Source organism: Neodiprion fabricii, chromosome 6, assembly GCF_021155785.1.
Source record: "Neodiprion fabricii isolate iyNeoFabr1 chromosome 6, iyNeoFabr1.1, whole genome shotgun sequence".
Taxonomy (NCBI): Eukaryota; Metazoa; Arthropoda; class Insecta; order Hymenoptera; family Diprionidae; genus Neodiprion; species Neodiprion fabricii.
In genome coordinates, this window is record NC_060244.1 from 1,354,978 (window position 1) to 1,369,923 (window position 14,946).

At 46.6% G+C, this 14,946-nt stretch overlaps 1 protein-coding gene across 11 annotated transcripts in view; it reads left to right on the plus strand.

Moving 5' to 3' along the window:
* LOC124185867 (neurogenic protein mastermind-like) overlaps positions 1-14,946 on the plus strand; it is a 125,533-nt gene that overhangs the window by 86,297 nt on the left and 24,290 nt on the right. For 6 of the 11 annotated variants that reach the window (XM_046577067.1, XM_046577069.1, XM_046577071.1 and 3 more), the window contains one exon: positions 3,865-5,448. In XM_046577067.1, the coding sequence (XP_046433023.1) occupies positions 3,865-5,448 (1,584 nt within the window). Of the gene's footprint in view, positions 1-3,861; positions 5,449-14,946 lie in introns of all 11 variants that reach the window. The other 5 variants (XM_046577066.1, XM_046577068.1, XM_046577070.1 and 2 more) reach the window with 1 other exon arrangement.

Consider the following 14,946-nt stretch of genomic DNA (forward strand, 5'->3'; position numbering starts at 1 on the left):
ATTTTTCTCCTAAATTTAGGTCGACGCGAAACCTCGCCGAGCCCTCGTTTATCCCGAGAGGAATTATGCCTACTCCTCCTCGACGCGGGTCCCTGCAGATAACGATGATCGTCCTCGAATGAAAAAAAGGAGGGGGGGGGGGGTGGGAGAGCCATCTCGCGTTAAAATCTCCCGCTTATTGCACGTATTAAGAGTGTGCCGAAAAACGGTATTGATTTATTCTCCGACCATTCTGTTGTTGTGGAAAAACCGAGCGACCCCCATGTCGGTCGGTCGGGATAGGAACAGCGGCAAAATGTACAAACTTCTCAGCCACCGCCGCGGGTAGTTATCTGATTTCAAACTAAATTAGCTTTCAGCCGGCCTCCGCCATCGTCTGTAACTCGAACCGCCTTGAGCCGTTGACGTTATACGTATCCTTCGGAGCTTGACTATTAAATCGGAGTCAAGAGTCAGGAGTCGAGAGGCGCCAGGCACCGAAACCGTGAAACGCTTCTACAAACAAGGATCTCTTACGCTCCTGTATAACACAATACCATTGGATAATTCGTTATCCTGTATTTAATACTGCAGTATGTACAAAGCACCTCCAGCGGACAGCGTCAGCATTAAAATGCACTCACAATTTTTTTTTTTACCATTGCGCTCCTGAAAAATTAACTGCAGATAATATGCGCAGAGAAGTACGATATACGCTAAAAAGAAGATGCATTACCTGTATCTTCCTTGGGCAGGAAGTCGTGACATGCATACGTAACATCCGGTGGCCCAACTTCCGGTTCACTTTGGGCAGTTTGACCTCGTTGAGGATCCGATCGGCTTATCGCCACCTCGGGAAGAAAAATGTCGTCGAGAGGTACACGTGTACCTAAATGTTTGTTGAACGACAATAAAAAAAAAAAAAAAAATGCAACATTCCTTGCCGAAATAATCTGTGGATCCTGTTTCTTTTACGCCACGCTCAGCCACTCTCCTCTCTAACGCGGTGGTTCTTTTTACTACACCTTGGCTGCGACCTGGCCGGGAATGCGGGCAACTCGGAGGCAATATTGACGCGCGGCGCCGTGGAAGCCCGCCGTTATCAGCCGCCCCCGACACCCCTTTATCCACCCCCTCGCTCCTGGCCATCCGCGACCTCCCGACAAACCCGAGGACGAAACTACCCCGCGAAATTGCCTTCCCACAGTGCCGAGCCGGCCGGCCCCGAGACCGCTTTTCTCTTTCTCTTTCTCTTTCTCTTCCTCTTTCTTTTTCTCTTCCTCGTCGTCTTTACCCGCGTTCTTCTCGTTCACTCTGCCCTGTCACAGGGAAACTCTTCACTCCTGGCTTCTGCCTTGGCCCGAACCAACCCCCTGCAGCGAAACGAAGACAGAGGGAGAGGGCGGCAGAGACTTTTTCCGCAGGCTCCAATCCCAGTTGTAAATACAGACAGCCGGGATGAGTGAGTCTGACTCTGCGGGTATTCGACATTAGCTCCACTTTCTGGAACGATTTTATTTTACTAACCACTCTACTTTTCTATATGCCGCTTCTGCGGTAGCCCGGGGCTTAATCACCCGGCAGAACGTGAAGTTCAGTGTGCACGATACTATACTTATCTCAATTCTTCGCTTCATCGAACTCTGACTCGTACTTGTTGCTGTTCGAAGTTATTTAGTACGATTTATTTGAGAAAGAGAGAGTAAGTGGATGAGCGGTTATTTCTTGTACCCTAGGAATTCTATGGGGCATAATAGGATAGAGATACAGAGTTGGTATAAGTACTACGTAACGAAATTAAGAGAAAAACTATAAATATAATAACACGTAGCATGACGGGTGAAAGAAAAATTAGAGAAGTAACCGAGTAGAATACTAAAAATGTATAGAAAAAGTGAAACGAAGGAAAAAGTCACGATCAACCTCCGTATGAGAAAAAAAGGCAGAGTGAAAGAAATTTTTTTGCATGATTTTTGAAATTCTTTTTGCCACTCTTGTGCTTGGTTGGCAAAATACTAGGCATAGTATCGAAAATTACAGTATGTTTGAAATAAAATTTCAAGGTTTCAGAAACTGAAAAAATTACCACGAAACCCAATGTAACATGTATCCGTTGGATTGTTAATGTGGAAAACTCTAAGAAATCGCCAAAGTATAAAGTGTCTAGACTAACGATGAGAAACCGTAACTAAAGAATACAGCAAGCATCGCGTGTCTAGTCTGTTCATGCGGGTATTTACATTACCTACAGTAATTGATAACGGAAAATGAACGAGCAGCAGAAGAAGTAAAAACCTCTCCCATTGTCGGTTTATAAATTTACAATTGCGTACTCCATGCGATCCACTTTCGCCGCTGACAAGCTTGTGATCCTTGTACCGACAATCATGTACACCACGTTGATCGAGTGAGCTCGGCACGGCAAAAAAAAAAAAAATTATTATCATAATTGGAATAGCATTTGAATGGAAGAGAAAAAAAGAAAACATGGAAAATACGTCGCGACTTACGCCGTTTGGTTAAAACCGTAGCACTGCATATTGAGATTGTGGTTCAAAGTCTCATGACGAATTCTGTCGCATGTAGGCAGCTTCCTTCTCCTCCTCCTTCTCCTCTTCCTTTTTCAGTCGAAAGATATTTCTCGGTGATAAAGAACAGTTACGTTGACTGTTGGCCGCCAGTGTATGTATATATATATATGTTTGTGCCTACCTTATACCTACCAGATTTTTCGTTATCTCCTTCTAGCTCCCTCGTCTACGTTGTTGTTCGAAGTTTAGATCCCAACGGATTGTAATCCGGTTGAAAATCACCTCGAAGCATCGCGAATCTATTAACATAGATTTACCGAGTTTTACTCGATAGTTGAACAGACACACACGCTTTTCAGCCGAGCCATTGTCGCTCGTTCCATGAAAGTGACACCTTGGAACGTTTGAAAACTACCGATTATGCATAAACACTTCCTGCACGAATGGTGGAGAAAGCAAACCTCTTTCAAAACTGTCCGCGTGTGCGAGTTTCAAAATTGTGAACGAAAGAACGCGAGAGGATGTTCGGACGACGATTTAGATTAGTGACGAACCGACGTCCACAGCCTTGTTACTATTCTCAATATCACGACCCTCGTCTTACGTAATTCGACTTCTTTAAAATTTCGGTCATCGCGCACTTGTTGCGTAAATTTTTCCTACACCGCGACGCCGCAGGGAAGTAGCTACGCGTATTTCGCAAAATCGCAAACTCCTCGCTGGGTCTCCATCGATGCCAAGACTCCCCTCCTCTTTCTATCCCTCTCACTTTTTTTCTTCCTCCGTTTCCCTCTCTCAGGGGGACTTGTCTTAGGGCAAATAAAACCTTCTTAACCAGGAAAAACAAAGTGACAAAGTATGATTTCAAAAAGTATTTCGCTGTATGTCGATAACGGTCGTGAAAAATTCTTATACGTTTGAAGTCGCCTGGTCGGTATATGAAACTATAAAAAGAGAAGAAAAAAAAACATTGCCCCTTTTAACAAATATGTATAATAATTGACGCGAAATTTTAAAGTGTGATCAACCGAATGCCGAATTCGTAATTCGAAATAGCCGTCTTGCCACTGTGTAATTGTAAATTGTTCGAACGAAGCTACGGTAAGAATATTCTCTTATTCTTCGACCATTTTGAGAAAAAAAGAAAGTTTTTTTTCACGTCGACATTTGTGCACAAAAATTCAACGCCGTTACAACAATGTTCATTCGCAGGACATATTCGTATGTCCAGTCCCTGAACTACCCCCCGTGTATCCTCGTAACACGACAACTCTTCCGTATTACCGTGTGAAAAAGAAAACCCCCAGGATTATTTTGACAGTATTTAGACAGCGTTGATCGTTTGTTTCAGCAGCAGAAATTCCTGAAACGGACCGCGGAGGAGTTGGAGCCACCGGGTGGTGGCAGCGGGGACGGCGGCTTTGGGGAACCCCCGTCGAAACTGCAATGCACCCAGGCACAGCATCAGCAGCAGGCCCCCGGGAGCGGGGGCGGGGGCGGCGGGGGTGGTGGGGGTGGTCCGCACCACGGTCACGGGGCGAATACCTCGGGCCCCCAGCAACAACAGCAGCAGCAGCAGCAACAACAGCAACAGCAACAGCAGCAACAGGGTGGAAACGAGGGTCTGACCAAGTTCTCTGTGGAGATAGTTCAGCAACTGGAGTTCACAACTTCGGCGGCAAACTCCCAGCCCCAGCAGATATCCACGAACGTAACCGTGAAAGCGCTGACGAACGCCTCGGTGAAGAGCGATCACGTAAACTCGACCGCCTCGCCGAAATCGGGGCCCGATCCACCCGCGGCTGGGGGACCGCGGGTCCCGACGGGGGGCGGAATCGGTTGCGTCGACCTGGGGAACCTAGTCGAGTGCAAGCAGGAGCCGGACAACGAGTTCGTGGATCTCGAACAGTGCGCGGCGGCATTGGAAAAGGACGCGGCTGCGAACGGCGCCGGATTCCCCGGCTTCTCGGACTTTATCGGCGACGATACCGGCGACGAGATCATAACCTCGGACGCGTTCAAGGACCTCATATCGGAGATATCCGACTTTCATCCGGAGTTCATGAAGGACTTTGACTTCGAGGACAAGTGCGTCGACAACCTCGCCAGCAACGCTCTACCCAACAACGTTACCAACAACGGTCAGATAAAGGTAGAGGACGACAAGGATGCCGTTCACCAGCACAACAACAACAACAGCAGTAACAACAACAACAACAACAACGGCACGACCCTTCCGACGAACTCGAGCCCCGGGGCCTTAGGATCGGCCCAATACTCGCCGGCCCGACTCGCCTACTCCGGTCTCGACTTCAAGTCCGAGATGAGTCCGGCCGCTCAGACCCTGAAGCAGATGGCCGAGCAGCATCAGCACAAGAATCAGCACCTCGGTCTCGGCGGTTTTAATCCCGCGGCAGCCGCGGCGAGGGGACCGGCTGCCAGGTCGCCCTACGCCGAGTTTCCTCAGTTTGCCGGGGCCTCCGATTACCTCGGTAGTCCCGGCAGCAACGGACCACCCGGAAGTCAGGCCCAGACCGCGCAGACGGCGGGGGCCTATCACAAGACGAACAATTCGGGAAACTTCCAGGGACAATCGACTGCCGATATTTTTACCGCCCAGTCGCAATTCTCGACACTCGGTGACATCAAGCGGGCCCAAAACTCCGGCGGCAAACCGTCGATGATGGGACCCGCCGCCGGGTACAAGCAACAGTATTCGCCCTACGGTAGCCCCGGGTCTATGCCCAATCACGGCAGCCCCGGGTATCCTTTACCCCCTAGAGGATCTCAGGCCGGTGGTGGGCCCAACCAGTCCGGATCCCAAGGACCCTTCACCAGCTCAACTCCTCCAAGGCCTCCTTCGGGACCTGGCACTTCCACGCTACAGATCAACCAGGCACAGCAGCTACACATCAGCAACCCTGGACACCAGATACAGGTCAGTCACGATTTTGATGTTTGGCCGTTTCACCATTTGCCGTTCGAGGCATATTTGCCGAAGGATAAGCGTGCTGCGGAAAAATACCTTTCGCAGTCTCAACGGATAGTGAATACTATACACGCGATACCCCTTGTGGGGAAAATGGAAAGGGAATATGTTTGCTCAAGTCCGAGCGACGGGCATTTTCTCTGGGTTTAATTCGGTAGTTTGCGCGAAGTCGATAAAACCATGGGATTTTTTTCATTCCTATTGTAACTTCTTACAAATTGTCGTCAGACGTTCGAATTTGCGTTCGGATTCGAAGAAACGAGGAACCGACGACCCGCGGCCCGAAGAAGCGGATAATTTTTATCGCGTCCAACTATGCAAGCTATGTTACGTGACGATAAAAACAAACAAAGAAACAAGCAAAGAATTCTTTTCATTAGGTACGCAGCTCTACCGCCGAGCGTTGTTATCACAATTCGCGATACGTGCATGCCTTGTACCGTAATACCAATGAAAACACAACGCGTGTACCTCGAGAGGTTCAATGCGATAATAATACTTATTGCTAGACGCGCGGCTACAGCTGCGTAAAATGCACGGATAAATTACACGCGAAGGGATGAGAAGTAATGGTAGTCGGAAGCTTTGCGTTCTATGGTCAGCGACGCGTATCATATATTCGCGTTTGCGAAGAATTTGCCGAAGTGCGTCATCGTTCGCCAATCGCCCGTGTATCTCTACGTCATTCGTCTATGTGCCGAACCGCCGATGTAAAATTGCATTAACCGAGTCAGGTTCGGATGACAAGCGCAAGTCCAATCTATCACTCTCCGGTAAAATACCTTACGAAAAGGTGGATGCGTCAACGCACGTGGTTCTTGGAAAATATATACCCATGACGATATTTTCCTCAACGCTGCGACGAACTTCGATCCAGACTAACGATCCAACGAAGGATGCATTCGCGCATCCTTGCGAATGATTCGGAAGAGGCGCGTCCTGTATCAGTTTTAATTAATTGCCGGCTCGGATGAGCCAGGACATCTGCATTAATACAGACGCGTCGATGAATCGGGTATACGTTTCAACTGTGATACAAACCGGCGATCATATCTGTTGCGTCGCGACACGCGCGGTGGCGTATCTATTTTTGTACCCGATGTCTGGGGGGCGACGGGACGGAGACGTTCGGGGCGTCGCGACGCGCAACAAGTAGTTTACCCCTCTCTTTTCCTCGCTCTGCCATCCCCCCTCCCCCTCCCCTCACTCACTTTATGAATTTTCTCGTTACACAGCACACGCACCACTCTCCTCAGTTTCGACGTTCCTTCTTCGTCGTCGCAAATTTATTTCGTCGTGGTACTTTATATAATAATGCATGTAAAAACGACCAGCCCTGCAGCTTTGAGCTTTTACGTAACTGGTTCTAAGCCTGAACTCTAAACGTGGACCCCCCCCGATCGAGGTCTTGCTTTTTTTTTCTCATCTTTCGATTCTTCTCCTCCATCCCTCTCTCTCTCTGTCTTTTTCTCTTTCGTCGTGCTTCTCCGTCCTCTGATTTGACATTTTTTATTTTGTTTATTTATTTATTTATTTTTTTTTGACTTTCCTCAACTTCAACGCGCATCTCGTTCGGTTATCTGCGTTCGAGATGCTTCCCGTAGTCCTAACCGAGCCGCTAGACTCACGTCTGACTGTCATAAATCACGGGATGCATTTACATTCGACTATATGCACCGTGACTGTCTCGCTATCTCCTCTCCCTCTATGAGCCACTGTGACGTGTCCCGCCGCTCGCACGATGCTCCGTTAATTTCTGGACAATACAATCTTGATACCAGATCCAGAAACGAATCGATGACGATCTTGATTCTACGCGACCACCGCGCGTGATGCAGGCAAGCATACGACTCGTATACCTTTATACTTGGCATCATTTTCGAGAAGATCAATCACGCTGAAATCTACCCTCGACGAAGAGCGCGTTGATTCTCTTCTCCGTCAACGATCTTTGACCTTCGCAATTGTTCTGCATGTAATTTTTGAGGAGCTTGAGAATTTGTACGCGAGTAAAAGGTTGCGCGGTCGGGAAGCAGCAAGCCTCGTTGATAACGTAAAATACACGTTGAACAGCGAATCGGTAGTTTTCGACGATTTTATCCGAGCGGAAGTCGTGGAAATAACGGGCAGGGGAATCCGCGACGGACGGCATGATCGCAAAGTGGAACGGTAAGGTTGTAACGACAAGGCGTTGTCCGGGTCGAGTTGGGTGTCAGGCAGTCAGGCCTCGTAAAATCATATCGCCTCGGATGCGAATGCCCTGATTACCAGGCGAACGACTCGTGCCTCGTTGACGAGGTTATGCAAATCCGCTTCCCCGCTTTATAACGCTGCCGTTGCTGCCGCTGCTGCCTCGTCATCCACCGGATGCCCTCCACTACGAAACGGGGCCCCGTCTGCATATGTATAGTATCAGAAGGTTCAAAGGGCCAACCAGCCACCAACCCACAGGTCGGCCATACGCGTGCAGCCTGTGCCCCGATCCTCGTTACAATTTACCTTCCTCTGTACGGTCAGAAGCGACGCGAGGCCGGCGTTCGCTTCCGCCCCGTGTCTCGCCTGTTTTATAAGCTAATCGTATGTCCGGTCTCGATCTCGTACTCTGTTGGTGTTTTTTTTTTATTTTTATATTTATTTTTTTATTTTTTTATTCATTTTTTTTTTGCTCTCGACTCCTCGACCCGTGATAGTCGGTGTCAAGATCCTGTAGATCGTTCGATCTCGATCGAGGTGTGCGGGCGGCTGTACGATGTTCGGGTATCGTGAAGGTTGTGCATGTACGAAACCACTTTATAGAAAACTTCTGATTCGATGTTCTCAAGCTATTGTGGATAACTCTTTGAACGCGGAGAGAAATTGGTCCGTATTTTGTAAGCGACCTCTTTGCGTCTGTTCTTGCGATCAGTATTTCAAGACAGACGTGACAACGAAGCAGAGCAAACTCGCGTCACGGTGTGAAAGTAACGATCGAGTCATTAATTCGTATATTATGCGGAGAAGCGGACGTATGTACGTTATACGGTCGAAACCTCGCGTGTCGATTTTGGGAATAACAGAGGAAAAATACAGGCGACCTGTGAAACGATGCTCCAGGGATGCGCCGCTGCACGCGTGCGCGTTCGTACGTATACCTTTAATGTAATACGCCGAGCGGGAACGCGGAGATCACGATTAGTGTCGTCGTCGTCGGGTCTTATCTTGGACGAGGATCAATTTCGCCCGGTCACCGGATGGGAAAAGGCTGCGGTGCGGCACGCACGTGAGTTTCGAGTCGAGACCCACTAAGCGGCCATGCGTATTGGATAGGAATGGCTTGTGGATGCGCGCATGCTGCAGCAACCATAGAATCTATATAAACCCGTAGTCACCTATAACCTATGCAAAGTAACCTAATTGACTAAATATTCAAATGTCTATCCGCATGCCGGCGTTCGAGGGCATGAAAAGAAGACCGAAGGATAGAATATAATAATAACAATAGTAGTGGCGGTAGTTGTAGTAGTAATGATAATAATAATAATAGTGATAATAATAATTAAATTGGACGGTAAGGAGGAGAAATAGAAGAACTAATGTACAAAAAAACGAAAAGGAAAGAGATAAATGTTCAAGCATGGGCAAGTAAATTTGAATAATTCTTATCAGTCGCATCGGAGTCCATTGGACTCGGCAATTGAGGTAAATAAATCAACCAAAGATGTCCAACTAAGGTTCGGAAGAAAACAAACAAAGTTAAAAAAAATTGACAGAAAAGAAAAAGGGAGAATCATGGCCCTGAGATCTGATCGAAAAACTGTCCCCATGCCCGTCTCGAATACGATTTAGTTTTCTAATTCTCGGTTAGTAATTTCTCTGCCTAAAGAGAAAAAAAACGAACTGTACAGGCGTGGAAAAAAAAAGCGAAGTCGTTTGAAAGATAGCCGTGAACGAAAACGGCGTCAAGATTGCTCATTTATATATGTATATATGTGTGTATGTACCTAACAAGACGACAATGTCACGAAATAGTTTCAAAAAACTCTTAATCGACGCTATACATATGAGGCATTCCATGCCAATTGTACCGACGTTGGTCCCACACCATTTTTGATTCTTGATCTGAAAAAATTCGCGAAAATCCGGCGTTACGTACGAAAATGTTTTAGCAACCGACCACAGTAAAATGATTCTTCCTTATTTTTTTTTCTTTCAATTCCTTTTCTCTAAAAACATCCAGCAAGAGTAGAAGCAGTCGTCGCTGATCCACTTTGGATCCAAGCTTAAAAATTTTGACGCATAACGAGAAATTTTCAAAAATTTTTTCAAGTTTTGAAATTACGGCGTAAGACATGTCGGCTTTCCTAAAACTCACAAGTAATACAAGATTACTCGAAAAATCAGACAGATTTCAGAGTACTGTTTTGGAAGTGGGACAATCGCCTAAAATTTGTTGAATACAATCAAAAATGGTGAGGCTCCAACGTTGGTACGGTTAGCTCGGAATGCCCCGTATGCAGTCTATGAAGAAGATGAGTATCCGACGACTTATCTGACAGCACTTTTAAAAATGATTCATTAGTGAAATCACATTTCGCCAACGGGTGACGTAAATTCCCCCGAGTCTTGTCGATGTTTGTTTATCGAAACTACACATTGCACGTTAGGTACATACGGTTTTGCTATTGTCATAGAATATCTCTATACATACATACATACATACATAGGCATGTACAGGCGTCTATTTCCTTTTTAGATGCGTATGTCATACGAGATGACGTCACATATCGATAACATCCGGTGTCTACATTTCTCGATAGGCAAAGTTAGTTTACCGAGATTGTAATTGTTAGTAAGTTGGCATAATGCTTGCAAGGTGTGAGAAGGAGGAAACAATAAAACTTTAAACTCTTATTAAATGTTTCTCGCTTGGTCGGGTTGCTGTTTTTTTAATTTTTTTATTTCGTTTATATTTCTTTCAAAATCTGTTCCCGTCTTTTTCCTCCTCTAATTTTGCCGCTCGATTTAATGTATTCCTAAGTTCTTAAATTACACAGTGTAATAATATGTATATGTACTCGCACGATAAACGCGACACGTATCTTCTCCCTCTCTCACTCTGCCCATTATACCCGACGTTATTTTATTTTGCGTAACATGTGCCTGCGTTTATATCTACCGTTTAATACGTGAGCAGTTAACAAACGACTGATAAATACATGTGTTCTCTCTCTCTCTCTCTCTCCCTTGTCGCTTCGAAGTCAGGACCGCAGCAGAGTCTTCGGACACAATAATTATTTTCGAACAACAACCGTAGGTCATCAATTAATTTATTAATTTACTTATTATACGTGCTACATATTTCTACATATTTAAAATACCACGTGGTATACAAGTTGCGCACATCTTGGTAAAATAACTTGCCTCCAAGTTATCATCGGGCTTTCTTGTTACACTCTCTGACCGCGCTGCAGCAGCGATGCAGTTTATGTTGCAGTTATCGCGCAGGGCAAGCGTGCCGAGTGTTTTTGCAACGATCTTTTATACGCACACGCGACAAGTCGGACACCCACCCATACGCAATCGCATACGTACCTACAGGTATATACTCGTAGGGTGTGCGAAGGGTGGGCTGCGAAATACGTGCGTGTAAATCCGCAAACGAATCGTAGTGCCGTGGTATGCGTATACGTATTATGAAGCACATTCCTGATGTAGCACCGCGGAGTTGCGCCTCCCGAATGTCACAAGTATACGTATCGAACGAACGCGTAACACACATGCTCGTGAAATCAATATCCATGACACTGTTTTGTACATGTATAACCCACCTTGCATCGCCGCGCGGCTTGTCCGCCTTCTGCCGCTGCCGCCGTAGCAATGAACATTCGTACAGTCGCGATAAAAAGTATATTTCATTATAGTTGCCGAATGATTTTTATTCCATCGTGTGGAAATTCCGTCGGGCAATTCGTGCGGCGACTTGCGCATGATTTTTATATTCAATAATAATTGGTCTATCCTCACGTCACTTTGTCAGCGAAATTTATGTCAATTTAACACTTTGAGGGGGAAATTTTTATACTGAAGAAATTTTGAAAATCATGGGAGATAATATGGGTTTTCGGAATCGCTGGCTAAGTTTGCGGTTTTTTGAGTAATGTACAAAAAACAAAATTCATGTGTCGAAATTTGCAAAATTTTTTTTGGAGAAAACTAGCTTACGGAAAAATCTGAAAAAATATGCGCTATAAATTTCAGCACCTCAGCTGTCTACGTTACAAAAAAAAATAGATTTTCAAACATTTCTTTAAATTTAAAACAAGGAGTATTTTCACGCGAATTGTTTATAAAAAACGTACGAATAATTAAATTATTCCAATTTTGCATTAAATTTTAATGCCTCAGGCACCCCAGAGTCTGAAACGTCTTTACGGGCATATAAAAAGTGCAAAAATATAATAGAAACATGAAAAAAAAAAAAAAAACAGAGATTAACCCTCGACGGATCAATCACCACCAAAGGGTTGGAAATATTGCGAATTCTTTTAGTCCCCGTAAGGTTATTTGTCGCCAATCTGTCGTGAGCCTCAACTACAGCCGTACGATCGAGCTCAGGCCCAGACTAGACTCGGTATCGTACAACTTCAGGTTGATTGACGCCTCGGGACACGAGTCGAATACCTGGTTCTCGATTTGTCGATCAGTAATCGTTGGCTGCTAATATTAGCGCGACCGTGACACAAAGTGCACGACCATATTTTCGAACGGGAGCGCCGCGCGTGCCTTGTTCATTAACGACGACGGTGCACGAGCGCTTCGATGCGACAGGTATTTGTACTTTTCATTTCAGATTTTCGATTTCCAAAGCTCAAGCCGCCCCTGATGCTTCTGCTGCTGCTGTAAAAGCGGATAAGATTTTTACACGTATATATTTAGTCGCGTATTATACAGCGTACGCGCCTTCGTCGTCGTCGACTCGCGATACCATCTAGGAAAAAGTGCCTCCTCAATTGCGAGGCGAGCCACTTTTTTAAATTTAGAACGTGATCGAACGTCAAGGGCTCCGAGAACGCCGGCCCGGTTTTATAAGAAGGATTTTTTGACTAACCGAATTTCGCCCAACTTGGGATAACACGCTCTCTCTGCACCTTTGGTTTTTCCCTCTAGTCGTCCCTCTTTTTTTCGGATTCTCGACTTTACTCCGCAAATTGCGCACTCCGGTGCTAATCACTTATACCAGTTGATGTACGTCGTGGAGGAGTGCTTCGTCTCTTCGCGTATCTTCCTCTCTTCTTTCGTACCTGCAACAGACCAAGCTTGTAATTTACTGCAGAGTAACTCGCTCTTCGATATTCCAAATCGCTAAGGGCCTTTGAATAATTTTCAACATCCGATTCTTCGTCTCTTGAATATAATTCTTTCTTTGTAAAGAAAGATTTTACGTATAACAGGTGATTTAATTACACGCATATTATTAATACTAAATTCGAGTACAATATTTGAATATCGCAAAGATCGCAAGCTGAGGCAAGCTTTCGACAAACGGTAATCTTTTCACACTTTCTCCGTTCCGCATTCGGGGCTTGCCGGCAAGGGGGTTCGAAATCTCTTCCAACTGCGAGGTCTCGTTGTTTCAGGTACCGCGAGTATAATTCGCGCAACTCCGGGCAAATGATCGAGACCTCTTTCAAGGAACTATCCCGCCGTTGCTCTGCCTTCTGGAACTCATAACTATATAATCCAGGCCAGATAAACACCGCTCAAAAATAGTCCCGCCTTACGGCGCTCGCCGCGCGGTCCTCGCATCGTGAACACGGGTGCCAAACTCTTTGAGGCACGAAATAGACGGAGTAGCTCGACTCCCGAGGAATCGTTCTTGTTCCTCGTCTTCGTTTTACCCGAATTTCCGCCACCGTATCGCAAACCGTACGGTTAAGTTTCGACCAGCTATTAAACAGGGTTTGAGATGTGGTCGGAATTCAAGAAGACGACGCCAAGTCCGTACCGCACGAGATGATCCAAACAAGTGCCTCGCTACCTTACGACGGTTGGCAAAGCCGGGTCCCGATAAACAACTCGTTAAAGTTGAAAATAGTTTGTCCGTTGGCGAGGTTAAAGGCTCGAGAGTATTAATTCTCTTATCAACTATTTTATCCCCTCCGGGTCTCGTCGTCGGTCACGCGACGATGATCAAAATAAGATATAACGCGTGCCTAGGGTGAGAAAAAATTTGTTGGAAATTTTCATCGAGAGAAAGCTTGGATCTCGATCGGGCTTCTTTGTCTCTCGTCTCAGAGAGGCAGGATGTGCTCATTTACGCCCGGGGTTTTGTAGAGGGAGATGACGGGCCGCCGGAGAGGAACGAAGAAAGAGGAAACCGTAGCTGCCTCGTCGCCGAGAGTCCAGCATCCGAAGCCTCAACGTTGCTCTTCGGCATGGTGAACAAATATGAATGAACCAATGACTGGGTGAACAAAAGTGGTTGGGATGTACGGATCACAGAGTTCTCGGGCCAATCGGTCCGAGGTGTGCGTATGTCCCTTGTTGCGTACGGACGTACATGGGCATATACACCCAGAGATGCTCGTTCGCTGCGTAATATGGCCTACGTGCCTTCGATGGTGCCGCTGCTGCCGCCGCCTCTGGAGAGGAGAGAGAGAAAGAGAGCGGCCGGTGTCGGTGTGCCTCTGAAAGCGGTGTGTGCGTGGGCGTTGAAACGGCGTCGCGTCTATGGCGTGGTTCGTCGTTTCTCCCGACTACGACGATAACTAGGTGTTGCCGGCGTAGCGCGATGCTCCCGATGATAGCGGGCGCCTTACGCCTGGTCTTATAACCCGTCACCGGTCGGCGAACGTGGCACGATAATGAAATTGCCCACCGTGTCTCGCCCTCTTGCGAAAACAAATCTCCCCGCATCGCGCGGCGGGAGGGAAGTGACGTGAAATTCCGTTGAATTCTTCGGGACGTATGCGCGATTATACTCTTATAGCTGGGATGTCGTTGCGTTCTCTCAACGGTGCGGATCATTGCTTGCGTGTATATTGCTTTAAAGCTGTTCAAGTCGGAGTTTCGGCCAAGTCGCAGGGTCAAGTGACCGAAACACTGACTGATTCAACCTGACCTAAACGAATCAAATACCCTGCCCACGGGTGTTCGGCTCGTTTGCGATTGCAAACGATCTAGAGACAAATTCGATCGAACTTCTAACGCGAGATGTTATTGGGCCAAGCCGTTCGATTAGGTCGGCGGTGTTGTCGCTTTACCGATGCTTTTTCTTGCGTTTTATTTTAGAGATAGGTAACGACGAGCTATGGGGAGGAAGATCTGTCTGCAGGTTGAACGGTGCCAAGTTAATCCGAGGATATTTTCAAGTTGGATATACGGAGAGATCGGCGTTTTGTTTTCGCGAGCAAAACGCTGCAGCGCCGTTTTCCGCCACGGAAAGATCAACTCGCCGAGTTAAGGAAC